This window comes from Eublepharis macularius, chromosome 16, assembly GCF_028583425.1.
Source record: "Eublepharis macularius isolate TG4126 chromosome 16, MPM_Emac_v1.0, whole genome shotgun sequence".
NCBI lineage: Eukaryota > Metazoa > Chordata > Lepidosauria > Squamata > Eublepharidae > Eublepharis > Eublepharis macularius.
The window spans coordinates 14175200-14195850 of record NC_072805.1 but is presented as its reverse complement, the minus strand read 5'-3'; the positions used below and the strand labels follow the sequence as shown (position 1 = coordinate 14195850).

Here is a 20651-nt window from a genome sequence, read left to right as displayed (position 1 = left end):
CCGTTCTTAAAATTACCCCACCCCAAAATTGCTTCTAGTCTGGCTTTCACTAGATTCCAACAATTTCCTGAAACTTTATATACCATTGATAAATATCTAGCAGTCACTCTTTATAACACCTAATGAGTTCATTGCGCTGTTTGGTCACCTGAATTAAACATGACCCCCTCATAGGGTTGCGGCAAACTGTTGTGTGTGTGTGTGTGTGTGTGTGTGTGTGTGCGCGTGCATGTGACATTTTGGTTTAATAAAACAACTATAAAGAATTGGCTCAACTGCATGAGGAAATCATATTTTCTTTGGGCAGAATCTCCCACATTTGGTGACATGGAAAACCAGCAGACTCCTCACTAAAGGCAAATCTGGAAGCTGCTTGCAGGGAGAGTTTTCACAGGAAGGGCCCGGGGGGAGCCTTGACTGTGCTCTGGGCCGGGAGCGGGAGCACACGCCTGGGATATTTTCCGGGGAATAATACAGAGGGGACCCTGGTTGGCAGGCCTGGGAGCAGGGACACAGAGCTGGGATTACTGGGGGTGGCACATACAGCCTACTGGGCTTCGCTTTGTGTGCGCCTTTCAGGATGCCTGGTGCTCTGCTAATGTCCTTTACCAAGAGATCGGGAGGGTTGCGTGAGGGCCCTCCCTTATTCAGAGCCAAATTCGAAGGCCAGGCTATTGGATCTTTAGTCTAATCCGGCCTGGTCCGGGCATTGCCGCACAAAATTTAACCACAAAGGAGTGCAATGGTGAGAGTCCCGGTTCCACGTGGAATCGGGGCCCTCCACCACCCTGCCGGCCACAGTGTGGCAGCAGGGCCATGTGGGATTTCGGCGGCGCCCATGGAGATGTGGCGACTACGCCGCCAGCACACCACGCAGCGATCGTGACGTTTCAGTCATGGTGGGCGCCAAGGCAAACCGCAATCCAGCCTCTCCGCAGCCTTGCGAAAGCCCAGGTGTGCTTGCAGCGGGGAAAGAATGTGCTGACTGTGCCTGCTCCTGCCCGGCGCCCGCCCAACCATTGCAGCTACTCTGCTCCCATGCTCTCTGCTCTCAATTTACATACGAATAAGCGGGTTGGCCAGCCAGTCATCCAGGCTCCGCTCCACCCACAGGACTTCCCCACCCAGGCCTACTCATGGTGATGGCTTGCCCATTGTCTGCGCCCTTCCTTTTGTCACTGTTTTGTCGGGCCCCCGCGGGGGCCCTAAGTGTTGTATCGTCTCAGCAGAAGCTGAGTTCATGGGTGGGCATATGACCGCAAGCATTTTTCGAGCTCGCGAGAAACCCTGCTCCACGTGGAAACGGGGCTCTCACCAAACCGCCACATTGCGCGGCGGTCGAACTTGGCTCTGAATAAAGAAGTCGCCCTCATATTCCCGGTTTTATCGCCCACAGGCTCCATCCCAGCCCTCTTGCGGTCAGGTCACGGGTGCTCGACGCTGCGTGGCGGATGCCAAGTTTCAGCATCGGGCGAAGACGAGGGGATGGTGCTTGGTCGGTTATGGGCTGAAAAGCCTTACTTTTCGGGGCGCACACCGGTTAAATACCGGCAGTACCGGGCGGATAGGCGTGCACAATAGGAAAAATCTGCATATTCCTTCCCAGCCTGCCGTTTCTCGGGGCAGGGGGAGGACTTTCCCCACCACTGTTCCAACGGAGCAGGTTTCGTTCGGGGGATCAAATGGGCGCGCGGCAAGAGGGATGGCTTTGAGTCCATTGTGATCCCCGTTCGATCCTTGCCTGGCCCGCGTTGCCTACTTCTTTTTTTCTGGGGCCCAAGTTGCTGTGCAGGCAGTGTGATTTGCACATGTTTCCGCGACAGGCATGCCCTGGCCGCGCCCCGGGGACCTCTCTTTTGTCCTTCAGATCACTCCTGCGAGAAAACACTAGCCTCTCATTGAATTTGAACGACTGGCCAGCCGCGGCCTCTGTTCTCCAAATCTTCCTTGTGTCCTGTCCTGCTTCTCCCTCCCTGCCCCCCCCCCCCGATCTCAACATGGAGGACACAGGCCACTTCGGGGAGACTTGGCGAAGGACTCCCCAAACCCCCCTGCCGTTTCTGTTCTCCTGACTTTGTGTTTGAGGCACAATTATAGGACTTGCAGGAGAGATTTGCCTTGTGCCAAGAGTGGCGGAGGGTTTCCGGTGAGGCCTGCCACGGGGCTCCACCCTGAATAAGCGACCTGGCACCTGGTTCCAACAGAGCAGGTTTCGTTTGTGGGATTCAATGGGCGCGCGGCAGGCCCCGTGGGGGCAGGTTTTGCATGTTCTCCTCTCAGGGCCCCAAGTTGGTTTGCGGGCCGTTTTATTTGCACATGTTTGCGCGACAGGCATGTATTCGACGCGCCCCAAGCGCCACTCCTTTGTCCTTCATATTTCCCTTTTGTGCGATGCAAGGGTGAAGTCATCCGATGTTAAGATGCGCTCTGCCTCCCCCCCCCTGAATTCCCTCCCCGAAGGTCGCAGCCGAAATATGCATGCTATCAGAGGGGGCTGCCGCACAGGAGTCCCGTAGAGCAACAAGCAGGAAGGCCTGCTTAGTGCCCTGGGACTCCTTGTTCGAGCCCCGCATCGCCGCCCGCCCGGCCCGCCTCCCTTTTTCGCGTCTGCTGAGACCGACGGGTGGGAACCGCGCTGGCGGCCGCCGGTGTCCCCATGAATTTTTCACCGACCGGGGGGGGGGGGCGCGACCTGCGAGATCACTCCTGCGAGAAAACACTAGCCTCTCATTGAATTTGTACGACTGGCCAGCCGCGGCCTCTGTTCTCCAAATCTTCCTTGTGTCCTGTCCTGCTTCTCCCTCCCTGCCCCCCCCCCCGATCTCAACATGGAGGACACAGGCCACTTCGGGGAGACTTGGCTAAGGAGTCCCCAAACCCCCCTGCCCCCCCTCATGTGTCAATATTGAGCCAGAAAAGGGTTTGCTCCAGGCCTCCCCTGCCTGTGGAGACACGGCAGGGCCGTGCATGGCTCTTCCCAGCCATGGCCCAGCGGAGAAAGGAGCAGCCCTGCCAGATCTGTGTTCCTTCCCCCCCCCGCCCAAATCCAGGGTGCTGGTTCCAGGCCCTTTGGCCAGATCACCCCCCAGGTGTGCCCTGGACCTCATGTGTCAATATTGAGCCAGAAAGGGGTTTGCTCCAGGCCTCCCCTGCCTGGGGAGACACGGCAGGGCCTTGCATGGCTCTTCCCAGCCATGGGCCGGAGGAGAAAGGAGCAACCCTGCCAGATCTGTGTTCCTTCCCACCCCCCGCCCAAATCCAGGGTGCTGGTTCCAGGCCCTTTGGCCAGATTTGCACATGTTTCCGCGACAGGCATGCCCTGGCCGCGCCCTGGGGACCTCTCTTTTGTCCTTCAGATCACTCCTGCGAGAAAACACTAGCCTCTCATTGAATTTGCACGACTGGCCAGCCGCGGCCTCTGTTCTCCAAATCTTCCTTGTGTCCTGTCCTGCTTCTCCCTCCCTGCCCCCCCCCCGATCTCAACATGGAGGACACAGGCCACTTCGGGGAGACTTGGCTAAGGAGTCCCCAAACCCCCCTGCCCCCCCTCATGTGTCAATATTGAGCCAGAAAAGGGTTTGCTCCAGGCCTCCCCTGCCTGTGGAGACACGGCAGGGCCGTGCATGGCTCTTCCCAGCCATGGCCCAGCGGAGAAAGGAGCAGCCCTGCCAGATCTGTGTTCCTTCCCCCCCCCCCCGCCCAAATCCAGGGTGCTGGTTCCAGGCCCTTTGGCCAGATCACCCCCCAGGTGTGCCCTGGACCTCATGTGTCAATATTGAGCCAGAAAGGGGTTTGCTCCAGGCCTCCCCTGCCTGGGGAGACACGGCAGGGCCTTGCATGGCTCTTCCCAGCCATGGGCCGGAGGAGAAAGGAGCAACCCTGCCAGATCTGTGTTCCTTCCCACCCCCCGCCCAAATCCAGGGTGCTGGTTCCAGGCCCTTTGGCCAGATTTGCACATGTTTCCGCGACAGGCATGCCCTGGCCGCGCCCTGGGGACCTCTCTTTTGTCCTTCAGATCACTCCTGCGAGAAAACACTAGCCTCTCATTGAATTTGCACGACTGGCCAGCCGCGGCCTCTGTTCTCCAAATCTTCCTTGTGTCCTGTCCTGCTTCTCCCTCCCTGCCCCCCCCCGATCTCAACATGGAGGACACAGGCCACTTCGGGGAGACTTGGCTAAGGAGTCCCCAAACCCCCCTGCCCCCCCTCATGTGTCAATATTGAGCCAGAAAAGGGTTTGCTCCAGGCCTCCCCTGCCTGTGGAGACACGGCAGGGCCGTGCATGGCTCTTCCCAGCCATGGCCCAGCGGAGAAAGGAGCAGCCCTGCCAGATCTGTGTTCCTTCCCCCCCCCCCCGCCCAAATCCAGGGTGCTGGTTCCAGGCCCTTTGGCCAGATCACCCCCCAGGTGTGCCCTGGACCTCATGTGTCAATATTGAGCCAGAAAGGGGTTTGCTCCAGGCCTCCCCTGCCTGGGGAGACACGGCAGGGCCTTGCATGGCTCTTCCCAGCCATGGGCCGGAGGAGAAAGGAGCAACCCTGCCAGATCTGTGTTCCTTCCCACCCCCCGCCCAAATCCAGGGTGCTGGTTCCAGGCCCTTTGGCCAGATTTGCACACGTTTCCGCGACAGGCATGCCCTGGCCGCGCCCTGGGGACCTCTCTTTTGTCCTTCAGATCACTCCTGCGAGAAAACACTAGCCTCTCATTGAATTTGCACGACTGGCCAGCCGCGGCCTCTGTTCTCCAAATCTTCCTTGTGTCCTGTCCTGCTTCTCCCTCCCTGCCCCCCCCCCCCGATCTCAACATGGAGGACACAGGCCACTTCGGGGAGACTTGGCTAAGGAGTCCCCAAACCCCCCTGCCCCCCCTCATGTGTCAATATTGAGCCAGAAAAGGGTTTGCTCCAGGCCTCCCCTGCCTGTGGAGACACGGCAGGGCCGTGCATGGCTCTTCCCAGCCATGGCCCAGCGGAGAAAGGAGCAGCCCTGCCAGATCTGTGTTCCTTCCCCCCCCCCGCCCAAATCCAGGGTGCTGGTTCCAGGCCCTTTGGCCAGATCACCCCCCAGGTGTGCCCTGGACCTCATGTGTCAATATTGAGCCAGAAAACGTTATACCTCAGCCTCCCTTCCCCCCAAATCCAAGTTGTGTGTGTGTTCCAGCCCCCCGGCAAGAGCACCCTCCAGGCTTCCCCAGCACCTTCTGTTTAAAGACTATCCCAGAAAATGGGTTCCCAAAACATGCAGACATGCTCAAAGCGCAACCCGTTTCCGGATCCAGGACATGTGTATTCAGTGTGCGGAGCCTGTTAAGTTTAAACAAAGCTTTATTTTGCCGACAGACAGGGCTCACCATGGCAGGCGGGAACCCCAGGCCCCCTGTGTCCATTCACTCAACTGTCCATCGAGCCAGACGCCCCCCCCCCTTCGACGGCCAAGCACCTGGGCAAAGCTCGGGACACGCGAGAATGCCCTCACTCTTTTTGGCGAGGGTGGACGCGGGGTCGAAGTCCCAGGCTCTTCGCGGAGTTGCTCGGGTGCGTGCGGTCTTCCACGCTGAGTTGCCGTGAGAAAGGCGGCAGGAGACATCCCACCATCCAGCAGGTCAATCTCCTCCTCCTCCTCCTCCTCTTCCTTCCCCGCAGTGGGGCCTGCTGGCGGGAAACCAATTGGAATGCAATAAGCAGTCTTTGCCCCGACCAACCATACTACTGAGCATTGTGGAAACACCGACCAAAGCCCCCATCTAGGCGCCCTCTGTCGACCCAACAGTGACCTCGCAGCGCCCAGTGGGCCGCCATTAGCCACTTACTCCAAAACTGGTCCCGGCGTGCCTGGATTCTCTCATGGGCCAACCCCACAGCCTCCATCCGTCGCTCGGTGTCACTGGCTGAAAGACAGGCGGTGTAACGATTAAGGAATTTCAATCGATTGGTGATGCCCATCCCCCAACCTGCAAGCCGTGTGTCCCTTCTCCCTGGCAATCGCCACCCCCAGCCTTCCCCAGCACCTCTTCTGTCATATTGGGGGATGACCGGGCCCGCTTCTCTACTGACCGTAAAATTGTCTGGACACGCTTCTCGCCCGACCTATGCCGAGTGCAAAAGTGGAACTTGCCCGGGCATGCTGCCGGCCAAGCCCATGCTCCGCTTTAGCCAGCTAGGCCTAGAGAGGAGAAAGGAGCAAGCCTGCAAGCTATGTGGACCCTCCCCAACCATGAGTGCTATGTGCGTCCCATCTCCCTGACAGTTCCCCGCTCCAGGCTGCACCAGGACACACAGCGTGCATATCCGCTGGACTCTTGTTGGTCATATTGGGACGTGTCCGCGCACGCTGCTGGCCCAGCCCATGCTCCCCTTTAGCCAGCTAGGCCTCAAAGGAGAAGGGAGCAAGCCCGCAAGCTGTGCGGCCCCTCCCCAAACATGTGAGCCGTGTGTCCCTTCTCCCTGGCAAGAGCCACCAGTAGCCTTCGCCAGCACCTTTTGTTGACCTATCCCCAGCACCCAGAGTATAAAAGTGGAACTTGCCCGGGCACGCTGCGAGGCCGCAGGCCAATGTCCCCCTTTGGCCAGCTAGGCCTCAGTGGAGAACAGAGCAAGCCTTCCAGCTGTGCGTACCATCCTCAAACATGAGCGCTGTGTTTCCCAGATCTCTGGCAGCTCGGCCTGCGCCTGGCGCCACACAATCGGCTGTACAGTCGGTTTGTTGATGTAATATTGCCTCTGACAAGCAGAGCTGCAACCTTTTGTTTATGTTCACTTCTGTATCACCATCAATTGCTGACCATAATCATTATAACCATTAGATATCATTTTAATATTTCACAGTTTATTCAATCCTGTTAAGAGCAAGCACAAAAAAATCAGCTCTTTAAAAGTTCTCCTTTTGGAGGTTGGGTGTATAAAAAACATATAAAACCTGCATTGGTACTGCTGCATAGTCCTTTACCTAACCTCTTTCCAAAGTGCAGAATCTTGTGATCTCAATCACATTCTTCAGATGGTAGATGCTAAAATAGCATGCCACACTCCAGAACTTCCTATATAGCAAAATGCACACAAAAGGTTTAACACTGGAAGCTCTCTATCTTGCTTCAGGAGGTAGAACCATGCAGGCAATGTACTGTGCACTGAGCCCGGCTTCTACTGAAATCAATAGAAATGCTTTTCTAGGTTGTGGGACACTTGGGTGCAGACAGGATTTCTAGAACTCAGAGGAGAACCTAACTTTGGAGTGCTGACCAGCCAAATACCAGCTGGTAGAGCTGTGACTGACCCAAGGCCATGCAGCTGGCTTCAAGTGGAGGGGTGGGGATTCAAACCTGGTTCTCCAGATTAGAATCCCGTGGCTCCTAACCGCGCTTTGCGGCCGCAGGCCAATGTCCCCCTTTGGCCAGCTAGGCGTCAGAGGAGAACAGAGCCGGCTTGCAAGCCGCTAGGCTAGGCCTCAGAGGAGAATAGAGCAATAGAGCTTGGGCCGCCCAACAGAGAATATAGTTTGGGCTGCCCAAGCTCCTGGAGTTCAAAGGTGGAACATTCCTGGGCCCGCTGCAGAACACTGCACCCATCGAGGAACAGCTTCCGGGGGCCGCCGCCCACTCGTTTCTTGACAAGACTTACTTCGTGGTCGCTCGCCCAGAAACTCCTTCTCCACCATGTCGACCTCGATGTCCTCCACAACAGCGGTCAAGTTCCTGCGGACCGTGTGGGCGAGATCGACACGGTCAGGGAACAGCGACTCCAGGCGGAACGGCACCATGGTCTCCTCCGCCGCCTCCCGCTCGTGCTCCGTCAGCCCCTTTTCCTCCATGGCCGCGGCCGCCTGCTCCGCCCACTCCTCACGCCAGTTGCTTGGCACCCACTCCGCCATGCTTTGCGACGATGGCGGAGGCACGTCTGGTCGGCAGGGGAAGCCTCACGAGTTTGCGGGGGTTTGCGCGGGCAAACCAACTGCACAGCCAATTGCGTTGCACCACGCGGAGGCCGAAAGCTGGTTGGTCGTAGCCGAAAAAGCGGGAATCGGAGACACCGACCGGGTCAATGCGGCAGGTCAAGAGCTGATCAAGCCCCCCCTAATTCCTGGGGCCTCTGAACGGAAAACCAGACGCAGCCGTGATGGGGTCCACCCGGAGGCACCAGGGGCAGTGCGCCCCTGGATTTTTGGCAAGAAAATTTTTTTTGACAGACATGTCTTAGACCTCGCCCGTGCACTCCCCCCAAGCCCTGGGCGGGCCCTGGGATTTCGGACAGTCCCGTGTGTGTTTCTCACAAAAATGTTCCCCCCTCCCCAAGTGAAGACATGTCTGTGTTTGCCTGTGTTTGTCAAAGGCATGCCCTCCCCCAGTGGACAAGCACCAACCAACGGACAGGGCCCCCCGCCCCGCTTCGAAGCCCTCAGGCAGCCGGGCAAGATCCCGGAGTGCGGGGGGGAGCCAGGGGGGCCATCTCTGACACGAAGCCAAACAGTCATCCAATCTTTTGAGGCCCGCGTTGGAGGCCCCCGGACCAGTCCATTGCGCGTCACCTGCTCGCTCGCAAGCTGCAGGCAATAGCGCCATCTAGCAGTCATTGAGAGGTCCACAGCCCCCGGGATGGTAAAAATAGCCGCTCTGTTCTGGGAACTCGCTGGTCGTCAGGAGGGGCACGTGCAGACGCGGACACACAATCACAGGTCTGGTGCGGGCAGGACACGCGCCGAAATTCTGAAACAGCCACGGGCGGGCCGAAACAGACGGGAGCGCGGACACGTGCGCAACCACGTGTAGTTCTTAACGTGTGTTTTGGCTCTATGTATTACTATAGTGATATAGTAAAGTGATATAGTATCACTCTACTATAGTATCACTTCACTATAGTACAGTGATATAGTATCTATAGTCAGGGCTTTTTTTCTGGGAAAAGAGGTGGTGGAACTCAGTGGGTTGCCCTAGGAGAAAATGGTCACACGGCTGGTGGCCCCACCCCCTGATCTCCAGACAGAGGGGAGTTGAGATTGCCCTCCACGCCACTCCAGTGGCACGGAGGGCAATCTCAACTCCCCTCTGTCTGGAGATCAGGGGGCGGGGCCACCAGCCATGTGACCATTTTCAAGAGGTTCCGGAACTCCGTTCCCCCACGTTCCAACTGAAAAAAAGCCCTGTCTATAGTAAAGCTCTAGTGATATATCAATTACCAGTTTTAGTAACTGATATATTGGTATAGCTTTAAAATTGGGCATAGTGGTATGTCAATTACTGATTTGTTTTTAAAAGCGAGGAAAAGTCCTCGGGTCGGGGGAGGAAGGGCAGATGACAGCCCTGGGAGCGGGTATTGGGACAAGAAAAATGACACCGATTTGGGCGGGACCTGCAAAAAAGGGCACATTTCCATCCATGCGACACACTTCTATTGCAATCTTTCCTAAAATGATCCTATCAAACCAGGTTTGGGAAATTCTGGATAGTGGATAATTAAGTGGACAACATTACACGGAAGCTTAAAAACAAAACAGGTTCCAGTTTAAATGCTCAACTGACCCAAGCCTCTGCTGGAAGCAACCCCAGATGGCTTTTTGTTTCTTTTTGTTGCCATCTAATTTTATATGATCCCTCGTCCAACCCTGCAGGGCTGATGTGACACTTTGATCATGGAACGAATTGGTCGGACAACATTTGGGGTGTCAGCTCAGTGAAGCCAGGCTTGGGCTGAATGCTGGTCCACAGGCAGCTGCACCTGCCCTCTCCGGGACCTTGTCTCCAACAAGCCGACCTCAGCATTTGGGGCTGAGGGTTGGGGACTGGGCCAAGCTGAAACTCACTTGGGTGTGAGATGCAAAGCAGGCAGGAGTCTTTGCATGATTCCCCCATGAGCTGGCACTGGTAGGTGTCAGAAGAGGTGGGGGAAAGAGAGAAAAGTGTCTCCAGGAAAAGACCAGGCCGGGGCTCTGTCTTCAGCTGACACAAAGCTGCACCTCCTGATTCACAAGCTCGCAATTACCCAAGGGGCGTTTTCAGGCAGCACTCACTGGTTCGTCGCTTGCTCCAGGGCAGCACAGAGATGTTTTGTCTTCCTCCCCAAATTTCCATCCAGTGACGCCTTCTTTCAGTCTGGCGCGGTGTTCCGGTTCCTTCAGTTTTGCCTTGGAGAGCAAATCACCCGGTCTCATTTGGCAATGCTGTCCAAGCCCAGTGCCAGAACGTTGCTCTCAAGGAGCCTTCGCTGACACATGATATTGGATCCAGACGATGTGCGAGGACGGAGTTCCATGCTTGGAGCTCCCTGCAATATTTTTTTTGATTTTTTAAATTTGAAGTTAAACTTTAACCAACAAACAATTAAACACATAAACAGTAACAAAGCACAATTTCAACATCTTATACAATCAACATAATCATCCGTTTACAGTATGTTTAGTACATGACTGTGACGGTTTTTATGTCCCCTTAGCAATGTGAGTCTAGGGGCCAAGCTACAAGTGACGAATGACACTTGAACGGCAAGTGAACAAACTCGCATGCATTCCTCCCTGTTCACTTGCGCTCCACTTGCCATGATCGAGTGGAGTGCAAGTGGTGCACAAGTGAACAGGAAGGAATGCATGTGAGTCTGTTCACTTGCCATTCAAGTGTCATTCGTCACTTGTAGCTTGGCCCCTAGAGCATATTGAGCTTGGAGGAAGCTATACATCTATTTGGTATAGACTTTTTTGTTATTTCAAAATTCTAGTTTCAAAATTTTTTGATATGACGTTATTGTATCTTGTGAGTCTTTAGTGGAAAGGTAGTCTATAAATGTTTGCCGTTTTTCTGTGAAATTTATCACCTTAGCATAGTCTGCTGAATGTTGTATACTGTTCATTATTTTTTCCATTGCCATGTGCTCCCATACTTTATTATACCATGTATTTATATTGGGTGATTGAGGAGATTTCCAGCGAGACACAATACATGTTTTAGCAGCTACTAAAAATGATGAGGAGCTCCCTGCAATTTTTGAAGTTTGATTTTTGTCTTTTAAAAATTTTGAAGCAAGATATTTGCTGTTGTTTCTCGGACTGTGGTGGTGGTGGTGGTGGTGGTGGAGAGTGCTGTCAAGTCATAGCTGACTTATGGCGACCCCTGGTGGGGTTTTCATGGCAAGAGACTAACAGAGACGGTTTGCCATTGCCTGCCTCTGGTCTTCATTGGAGGTCTTCGCTGGAGGTCTCCTATCCAATTACTAACCAAGGCAGACCCTGCTTAGCTTCTGAGATCTGACGAAATCAGGCTCACCTGGGCTCTCAGATTGTGGGGGCACCACTTATTGGCACTGACACAGGGCTTGCTTTGATTTCTATTATGCTAAGAGATCTAGGTAGCAAGTTTTATGGTTTAGTCTTAAATAGGATGATAGCTGCTAGGATTTTAATCACACAGTTGTGGAAAGCAAGTATGCTCCCGTGTGTCCAGGAATGGATTGGGGAACTTCGGCATGAGATGCTGATGAAAATTTTTTCTCTCTGTAAATACATTGGAGGGAGGAGGGAGGAGATTTACAAACATGAGACATTTTTACATCAACAGCAACTGTTTATTAAATATTGGAACAATAACGTTAGTAATCTACACAGAGAAATATTACTAAGTGTTTAACTGAGAGACTGGGTAAAGAACCAAGCTAGGTTGGCTTATTTAGACCTTGATCTGTTAGAATTATGAAGCCTGTCAAAGAGAGCAAAAAATGGGGGGGGCTGATTTTCAGGTTCGGGGGGGCTCAGTGTGGATCAGAATTGGGAGGAGGCTTATCTCTACAGTCCCAATATAGAAACTGAGTCAAATACCTGAATTCTTCCCCGATCTGTAGATGTAAATCATTGAGATGTATATCAAAGTAAGAATAAAGAAACAACTTTCTAGGTTATTGGGGAAAAGAACAAAGTTCATAAGCCATTTTTAGCAATTCATCTCAGGTTTGAAGAAACAAATGTGCCCTAAAATTCCATTTGAGAAATGCTTTCTTAACACCTGCACATAAAGCAGAGAAATCCCTTTTTCTTATTAGAGCATCATCATACAGAGACTATAGAGTGCCACATTAGGATCTGGGAGACCCTAGTTCAAATCCTCCACTCTCCCATGGAAGTACGTTGGGTGACCATGGGCCGGTTACTCTCTCTCAGCCTTGCCTACCTCATAAGATTGTTGTGAGGATTAAATGTAGGCAGGGAGAATGATATTATAAACTTTTTTTGAGTCCTTATTGGGGAGGAAAGCAGGGAATAAATATCTAAATAAATAAAAATACCAGGGTCACCCAATGCTGTCTCCACCCCAAAACTAGGGCTGAAGCTAGATTGTAAATGAGAAAAATATCATACCTCAAAATACAAAATGCAAAGAATAGCAGTTTTTTTGGCCTCGAAATACAAAGAATAGCAGTCATTTATAAATCTGAAACCCTGCCAATTTCTAGAATGCCCCACTGCAATTAGATGCAAAGGAGTTAGCCGTGTTAGTCTGTAGTTGCAAAATAGTAAAGAGTCCAGTAGCACCCTTAAGACTAACCAACTTTATTGTAGCGTAAGCTTTTGAGAACCACATCTGACATATGATGAAGAGAGCTGTGGTTCTCGAAAGCTTATACTACAATAAAGTGGGCTAGTCTTAAAGCTGCTACTGGACTCTTTGCCACTGCAATTAATACACTTAGGCTGATTCTGTGCGGCAAAGATTCTTTGATTTTGTTTTCTTCATAGTTGCAAATGCAGAGGGGTGCAAATTGACAATGGAGCTTCTACATGGGGAGTTTTCTGCACACTTACCTCCATCTTTCTCCCTGACTTTTCCCTTCCACATGTGCTCCTCAACAACTGCACATTGGATCTCAGAGAATGTGTCTGCCATAGCCACTCACTGGCCCCCCATTTTTCTTCACACATCCAGTACAGTGGAATACTAACATATAAATAGTATCCTCTTCCCATTCCTTTCCAGGCAATCAGGACAAAAACTGCCCTACCTTTCCCTTTATATCTCTGCAACAAAAAGGGCCCAAGGTGTCTAGTGCTATAGCACAATAGCAACAGCCATTGGGTTTTTTTGGCGGTGGGGGGGGAAGTTTAATTGTAAAAAACCCCTGTAGTGGCACAGTAGGGGGGGCAACTACTGAGAAAATGGCATCTGCAAAGGGTTTTGGGTAAGAAAATGGTGCAAATGTGCCATTCCTTCCATGTGATGTGCTAATGCACTTGGACAGCATTGTTTCCTACTAGATCAGAGGGCAATTAGAGCACAACGTCACATGGATGTTCCAAAACAAAAGTGCTCCAGTTTGGAAGCCAAGCTTGGAAACAGCCTTGGAACTTCGTTTGTGTATTAACAAGATTTTTACTCCACCTTTCTGCCCTCATACGGCCACCAAGGAAGCTAATAAATTAAAACATACCCATTAAAATCTCATCTTAAAAAATATAAAAACCAACACACAAATACATAATTAAAGCAGTTTAAAACTGGAGCTTAAAATAAAAACAAAATATAAAAGCAATAGTTAAAACATTGGGGAGGGAAGAGCACCGAGAGAGCACCAAGCAAGACTCGCTGGCAGAAGACAGTAACAGAAGGGGGCAGGCAGATCTCCCTGGGAAGACAGTTCTAGAGTTTTGGTGCTACTGTCGAGAAGTCCCTTTCCAGTGTTCTCCCACTCCTAGTTTTAGAAGGGGCACCCAAAGCAGGCTTTACAGAGCACTACAGTGGTTGTAGAGGTTCATAAGGGAGTAATTTTCTCACAGCACCTTTTTAAAAATACAATTTTCAAATAAAATTCTTTATTATTTGATACAAGACCCATATAAGTGCAATATCCATAACCATGTCAAGTGCATTATCATTATCCATAATCAGGGCTTTTTTTCTGGGAAAAGAGGTGGTGGAACTCAGTGGGTTGCCCTCGGAGAAAATGGTCACGTGGCTGGTGGCCCCGCCCCCTGATCTCCAGACAGAGGGTGTTTAGATTGCCCTCCATGCCATTCCAGCGGTGCAGAGGGCAATCTCAACTCCCCTCTGTCTGGAGATCAGGGGGCGGGGCCACCAGCCACGTGACCATTTTCAAGAGGTTCCGGAACTCCGTTCCACCGCATTCCAGCTGAAAAAAAGCCCTGTCCATAATGATACATTACATCAAATTGCATAAAGGTAAGTTACATACAAGAGCCAGTGTTGTGTCAGACGACGATCTGGGAGAGAGCGGAATCCCTTCCCATGAACAACAATCAATGTGATCAGTAAAGCTGTTTCTACAAAATATATAAAGTGTATATTTAAAGTGCAACGTGCCAAAGTCATGAACTAGAAATAAATTATTGAACAACTCTACCTTCAGTGGGATGCGTTTGATTTTTGGACTTTCCTGTGGTTGCTGCCTGTAAGAAAGAAGGGACAATATTCTTGGCAGGAGCAACACAGAAACTGTACACTTACCTCAGCTCGGGAACATCCATTGGGTATTTTCTGGTAGGAATAGCATTTGGAGACAGTTCAGCAGCATTATGTATTACTATGTATTTTGAGCCCGTTTTGTATTGCATTGGATGTCGCATCTGTATAATTATTTATTCTGTAGAGTTGTTTAATAATTTATTTTTAGTTCATGACTTTGGCATGTTGCACTTTAAATATACACTTTATATATTTTGTAGAAACAGCTTTACTGATTGCATTGATTGTTGTTCACGGGAAGGGACTCTCTCCTCTTTCTTTGAGCGTTAGCATCCCGTGACTGCCTTCCTTGTTTGATAGGATCTGGGAGACCCAAGTGTGAATCTCCACCAGGGCTCATTTTGAGGGGGAATGCAGAGGAACGCAGTTCCGGCAGTTCTCCAAAGAGGTCACATGTCAGGTGGCCCCGCCTACCTGACTCTCGGCCATTTTGGGCCCGTTTCAGCCTGGATTGGGGCTGAAACGGCCCAGATCAGGCTTCTGATGGGTGGTGGATCACTCTCCCACTCAGCAGTGGCCTGATCCTGACCATTTTGGGCCCCTTTTGGGCCGTTTTCAGCCCCTTTTTGGCATTTTGGGCCCAATTTTGGCCGTGAATGGCCAAGATTGGGTCCAAAACAGCCAGGATAGGTGATGTCAGGGGGTATGTCATAGGCAAATAAGTTATACTAATAACACACTTCCGGTGATGGCAAGGGGCGTGGCATATGCTAGTGAGTTATGCTAATGAGGTATGCTAATGAGTTCCTCCAGCTCTTTTTCTATGAAATGACCCCTGATCTCCACTATGTCATGGAAATCTGCTGGATGATCTTGGACCTGTTACTCTCGCTCATCCTAACCTACCTTACAGGGTTGTTGTGGTGAGGATGAAATGAAGGACAGAAGAACCATGTTGTAAACTGCTTTGGGTTCCTATTGGGAAGAAAAAAAGGGTATAAATAAATACATAAATGTAAAATTTGCTAACAGGTGTTAACACTGACTAATGGATGACTGATTTTTACAAATATAAAATATCATACTTATATCAACCAGAGAAAAATGTCTGCATTTAAAACCACACAACAGTCTCCCAGATACAAATCCGCCAATCAAGTCCAACAAAATCAAAGCAATTAAAGCCTCTATCTTAGCTTTAAGCCTAAACTTGCACAGGTTGTTTTGATGACTCTAGGGTTTCTCTTTTGGCCAAGCATACAGTCAGTTGGATCCTTTCAATCATATGTCAGCACCTCCAAAATCGCAACCTTAATTACTTCTCTCAACAAATTTACAAATGCATTTTGCAGCTGATCACAAGAAGTGTGTGGGAGGGGGAGTTTAGGTTTAACAATTCAATGGAGGCTCTCGCAGTACAATCCTAAATGCACTAAAAATCACCCTAGACTGGAGTAACTGTGCTTCCTTGGTGGCTATGCAGGGTTCTTCTTTTATAAAGTTTACTGGAAGATTTGTATCTAGATAACTTTGGTTGCTGTTTCTGTACAAAATGTAGTAATCGTAGAAGAGTTGGCTAAAGAAGAGGTTTTGTATCGAGACAGGATAATTCCCAATGTCCATAGTAGATATCTGTGTTAATAATTCAATTTTTCAGTTGGTATTTTTGCTTACGGGTGTTTGATCAGAAAGTGACATAGGAAAGCTTTTTTTAAAAAAACTTTTCTTCCTGTCATTTCCCAGCCTAACCTCCCTTCTACTCAAGATACTATAAGTCCTATGGAGGGTGGGGGTCGCCACCTCTGGGTTGGGAAATTCCTGGAGATTTGGGGGCAGAGCTTTGGGAGGATGACGTTTGGGGAAGGGAGGGAGCTCAGAACAGATGTGATGCCATAGAGTCCACCCTCCAAAGCTGCCATTTTCTCCAGGTGAACTAGGGTTGCCAGCCTCCAGGTAGTGGCTGGAGATCTCCCGGAATTACAACTGGTCTCCAGGCCACAGAGATCAGTTCCCCTGGAGAAAAGGGCTACTTTGGGTGGTGGACTCTATGGAATTATGCCATGCCAAGGTCCTTTCCCTCTCCAAATCCCACTTCCTCCAGGTTTCTCCCCGTTTCACCCCCCAGATCTGCAGGAATTTCCCCACTTGGAGTTGGCAACCCTAAGGTGAACTGATCTAGAGAGCAGTTCTATTTCCAGGTAATCTCCAGGCCCTGCCTAGTGCTTGGGAACCCAAGGGGGGGGGTGCGAAAGAACTGCTTTCATGTATTCTCAAAAGGTTCTGTGGTTTGGGTTATAAAATGTGTGTAAAAGATCACTTTTGTGTGCATTTGAAGAACTCAGATCTGATTCATGAAACCTTACGGCAGAATAAACTGTTAGTCTTCAAAGTGCTGGCTGGTTTCTCTTTTCCTTTGCTACAGCAGAATCACACAGCTGCTCTTTTGAAATTGTTTCAGTCCAGTGATTCCTTGAGCATTTGCAAAATTCGGTTCCCTGCCCCCCAACAATAAAACACCAGAAAAGCCAGCAGAAATAAAACAAACGTTCTAATTCAAAACCAGCAGTAAAGTTAAAGAGGATGTCAAAACGGTACTGGATAAATAATTGAATGAAATACAAGGGGAGGGGGTGGATTTATGATTTATTTGGTGCATTTTCATCCCACCCTCCTTCCAAAGAGTTCAGGGTGGCAAATATGGTTCTTCCCTCCCACATTTTATCCTGGCCCAGGGTCACCCGGTAAGCTTCCACAACAGAACTGGGACTCGAGCCTGGGTCTCCCAGATCCTAGGGCCAAACTACAAGTGACGAATGACACAGGTTGGACACTTGTCAGCTTCCCTCAAGTTTTGATGGGAAATGTAGGCAGCTTGGCGGAATGTTGGACCAGTGACAGTTAAAAAGTCCATTGGACAGCAGTCGGAGAGCCAAGCTGCAAGACCAGGACACCTACATTTCCCATCAAAACTTGAGGGAAGCTGACAAGTATCCCACCTAGTGTCAGGCGTCACTTGTAGCTTGGTCCCTAGTTTGACACTCTGATCACTACACTTCTGTGGAACTTCACTGATCAGTAGATTGATAATATAATAACATTAATAATGACTTTCGATTTGTATACCACCCTTCAGAACAACTTAACACCCACTCGGAGCGGTTTACAAAATGTGTTATTATTATCCTCACAATAATCCCCCTGTGTGGTGGGTGGGGCTGAGAGAGCGCCAGGAAGCTGTGGCTGACTCAGGGTCACCCAGCTGGCTTCAAGGGGAGGAGTGGGGAATCGAACCTGGTTCTCCAGATTAGACTCCTGTCACTTTTAACCACTTCACCAAAATGTGCGAAGATGATTCCCTGAGAACTTTGAATAACGGAGGGAATGGAAGATTAACAGGGCAATCCTAAGCAGGTCTCCTCAGAATACACTGGTCTATTCAGTGGAGTTTACTCCCAGGAAAGGAGGCTTCAGTTAACACTGTAAGAACCAGGGGTGCCTTTATTGGCAGAGGCTAAAATAATGATTTTCTCCTATTAAAAATGAATTTCCCTCATAATTTTGGCATTGTTCTGCAAGATCTCCTGTTAATGAAACTGACTTATTGTGGGTGAAGGCTGTGTTCTTGAAAATAGTTTTGTAACGAAGGTCACTGTTTGTTATATTCTAGAACAATACGTTTTCTGATAATGTTTGATCAAATGCACTCTTTTTTATTGTAAGAATTACTTGGGCAGAGAAAGAAATAAACCTTGCAGTTGTTAAGAAAATCGGACTGTCATGCCTCAGCTGAACTCACAGGAAGCCCTTCTAGGAGGTACGTCTTGGTGACGTGCTACCATTCTTGACAGATGTAATACCTGAAAGTCCCCTTAAACCATTTGCCAATACAGCACGATCTTTTCATGATGCCATTTAAGGGAAGGTTTTGCTCAGAAGAGAGCAATCCGGCAACAACTTTTGTGCATAAGGATTGCTCAGTTGAGGGGAAATTGTGTCACAGGGCCAAGCTACACATGACGAATGACACTTGAACGGCAAGTGGATTGAGTGGAGGGCAAGTGAACAGGGAGAAATACACTTGCCATTCAAGTGTCATTCGTCATGTGTAGCTTGGCCCATAGACACCAGTGGATGGCTGCACAAGCCAAATTCTAAATGCATTGCACCCCCACCCACCCCCATTTCTTCAATCTTAGGCTCTTTCCCCTCAGGAATATCAATGGCCAAGGAAAAGAGGGGAGAATCAACCTGCTGGAAGAATGAAACTTGGCAACATGCCCCCACAACCTGTGCTCAAAACAAGTTCTGAAACTGAGTCAATCGCTTCTCTATCCAGTCAACAATATCTATGAGTCACAATGAGGGGAGACAATTGTTTCGCCTTGAGAACTCTCATCTGAGCTGGCAGGCTCCTTTTCTTATTAATTAGTGCCAATGATTACATCATCTAATTATTCCTGCAGCAGCACTGAGATCGAAACCAACCGGTGCCGAAACAGCAGCCCCCATAACCTAAGCAGGGAAATTGCAGGTGCTTTAATAACACGGAAGTAGGTTATTGACCCCTAAGGGAAGATTATCCTAGTGAAGAGGCATTAAAATATTAGCCCCACTTTGTGTAGTGCACCATTATGACATACTTTTCCAAAGGCCAGGAGACATTATGTCCAAAGGGGGACTCAAGCACCACGGCCTTCTTCTCAATCCTCCCTCTCTTGGTATGTGCAATCACATATACCGTCCCCCCCAAACATATCAAGGATGATGTTGCAACAACCTGTCAAGTTCAGATCATTATCTCTGTTTGTTTCTGAATTACAACTTACAACCTACCAGGGCTTTTTTCTGGGGAAAGAGGTGGTGGAACTCAGGATCGCACAATGACGTCACTTTGGGTCAGCTGGAATAAGGGGGGAGTTTTCAAAAGTTTAAATTGCCCTCAGCGAAAATGGTCACATGGGCGGTGGCCCCACCCCCTGATCTCCAGACAGAGGGGAGTTTAGATCGCCCTCCGCGCCATGCGCCATGCGCGGAGGGCGATCTAAACTCCCCTCTGTCTGGAGATCAGGGGGTGGGGCCACCGCCCATGTGACCATTTTAAAGAGGTGCCAGAACTCCGTTCCACCGCGTTCCAGCTGAAAAAAAGCCCTGCAACCTATCACCCTGATAATGTACTTTCCTGTGATTCTCTTCACAATTTAGAGACAAATGAACATTCACCAGGGTGCAGCCATTAGAGACTAGTCTCAAATCCTTATTCTGCCATGGGAACTTGCTTGGTCACCTTAGGGCAGTCTCTCTCTCTCTCTCTCTCTCTCTCTCTCACTCTCTCTCGCTCTCTCTTTCAACCGAACCCACCTCACAAGGTTGTTGTGAGGATAAACTAGAGAAGGCCCGAAAAATGTTGCAAGCCACTTTGAGTCCCCACTGGTGGAGCTACAAATATCTAAAATAAAAATAATAAAATGTTTTGTTTCCCTGTATATTTTTGTTAAAGTTGGCTTCTGTTCTCCACTGTTTGCTGTAGCAGGTTTGTTTGTATGGCTTGCTCATGACATCTGGTTTTTATACAATATTTATTTATACAATATTTATATGTACACATAAACTGATAAAGCTGCCCAGGGCTTTTTTTCTGGGAAAAGAGGTGGTGGAACTCAGTGGGTTGCCCTCAGAGAAAATGGTCACATGGCTGGTGGCCCCGCCTCCTGATCTCCAGACAGATCTCTGTGAGGGCAATCTAAACTCCCCTCTGTCTGGAGATCAGGGGGCGGGGCCACCAGCCATGTGACCATTTTCAAGAGGTTCCGGAACTCCGTTCCCCCGCATTCCCCCTGAAAAAAGCCCTGAAGCTGCCTTATATGGAGTCCGACTGGAGTCTCCAGGGCCTTAAGTGGAAGTCTTTCATGTCACCAACTAACCTCTTCAAATTAGAGTGGTCAGGGACTAATTAGAGTGGGAACTTTTGAGTGCCGTGCTAGTGCTCTGCCACTGAATCACAGCCCCTCTCTAACATATAATGCATATAATTTATGTGTATCATACACATTTAGCCTATGATGCTGGATTGTTGATCTAAAAAATTATATCAAGAACACGTACGTTTAGGGGAAGGTGATTTGGTGTGAGAAAACAAGAATCGGCACAAGTACCCAAAATGCACAAGAGAAAGGCGATGTTCACTCCTTTGCCCTTCGTGCCATCAGACTTCTGTGCAACAGGCAAAGCAGCTTTTGGGCCCTGACGTCATCTCCAGGAAGAGAA

General features: G+C 50.0%; 1 protein-coding gene across 2 annotated transcripts; it reads right to left on the bottom strand.

Moving 5' to 3' along the window:
• Positions 1–5162: 5162 nt before the first annotated feature.
• LOC129344153 (uncharacterized) lies at positions 5163–8238 on the bottom strand. Of its 2 annotated transcripts, none has more exons than XM_055000669.1 (3): positions 7615–8238; positions 5808–5885; positions 5163–5649 (listed from the first exon to the last, which is right to left on the bottom strand). In XM_055000669.1, the coding sequence occupies exons 1-3, from the start codon at positions 7862–7864 to the stop codon at positions 5345–5347; spliced, it is 633 nt and encodes a 210-aa protein (XP_054856644.1). In that variant the 5' UTR covers positions 7865–8238; the 3' UTR covers positions 5163–5344. The 2 variants fall into 2 exon arrangements, with proteins under 2 accessions (XP_054856644.1, XP_054856645.1); XM_055000670.1 differs by having other exon boundaries at positions 5163–5646.
• Between the last annotated feature and the right edge of the window lie 12413 nt (positions 8239–20651).

What these genes read in the sequence shown, in the direction of transcription:
- LOC129344153 (XM_055000669.1), bottom strand. Translation starts at nt 7,864, where the DNA reads ATGGCGGAGTGGGTGCCAAGCAACTGGCGTGAGGAGTGGGCGGAGCAG. An exon ending in TCTGGGCGAGCGACCACGAA is followed by an intron (nt 5,886 to 7,614) that starts GTAAGTCTTGTC and finishes CCTGTCTTTCAG; the next exon opens with CCAGTGACACCGAGCGACGG. An exon ending in ACGCCGGGACCAGTTTTGGA is followed by an intron (nt 5,650 to 5,807) that starts GTAAGTGGCTAA and finishes GTTTCCCGCCAG; the next exon opens with CAGGCCCCACTGCGGGGAAG.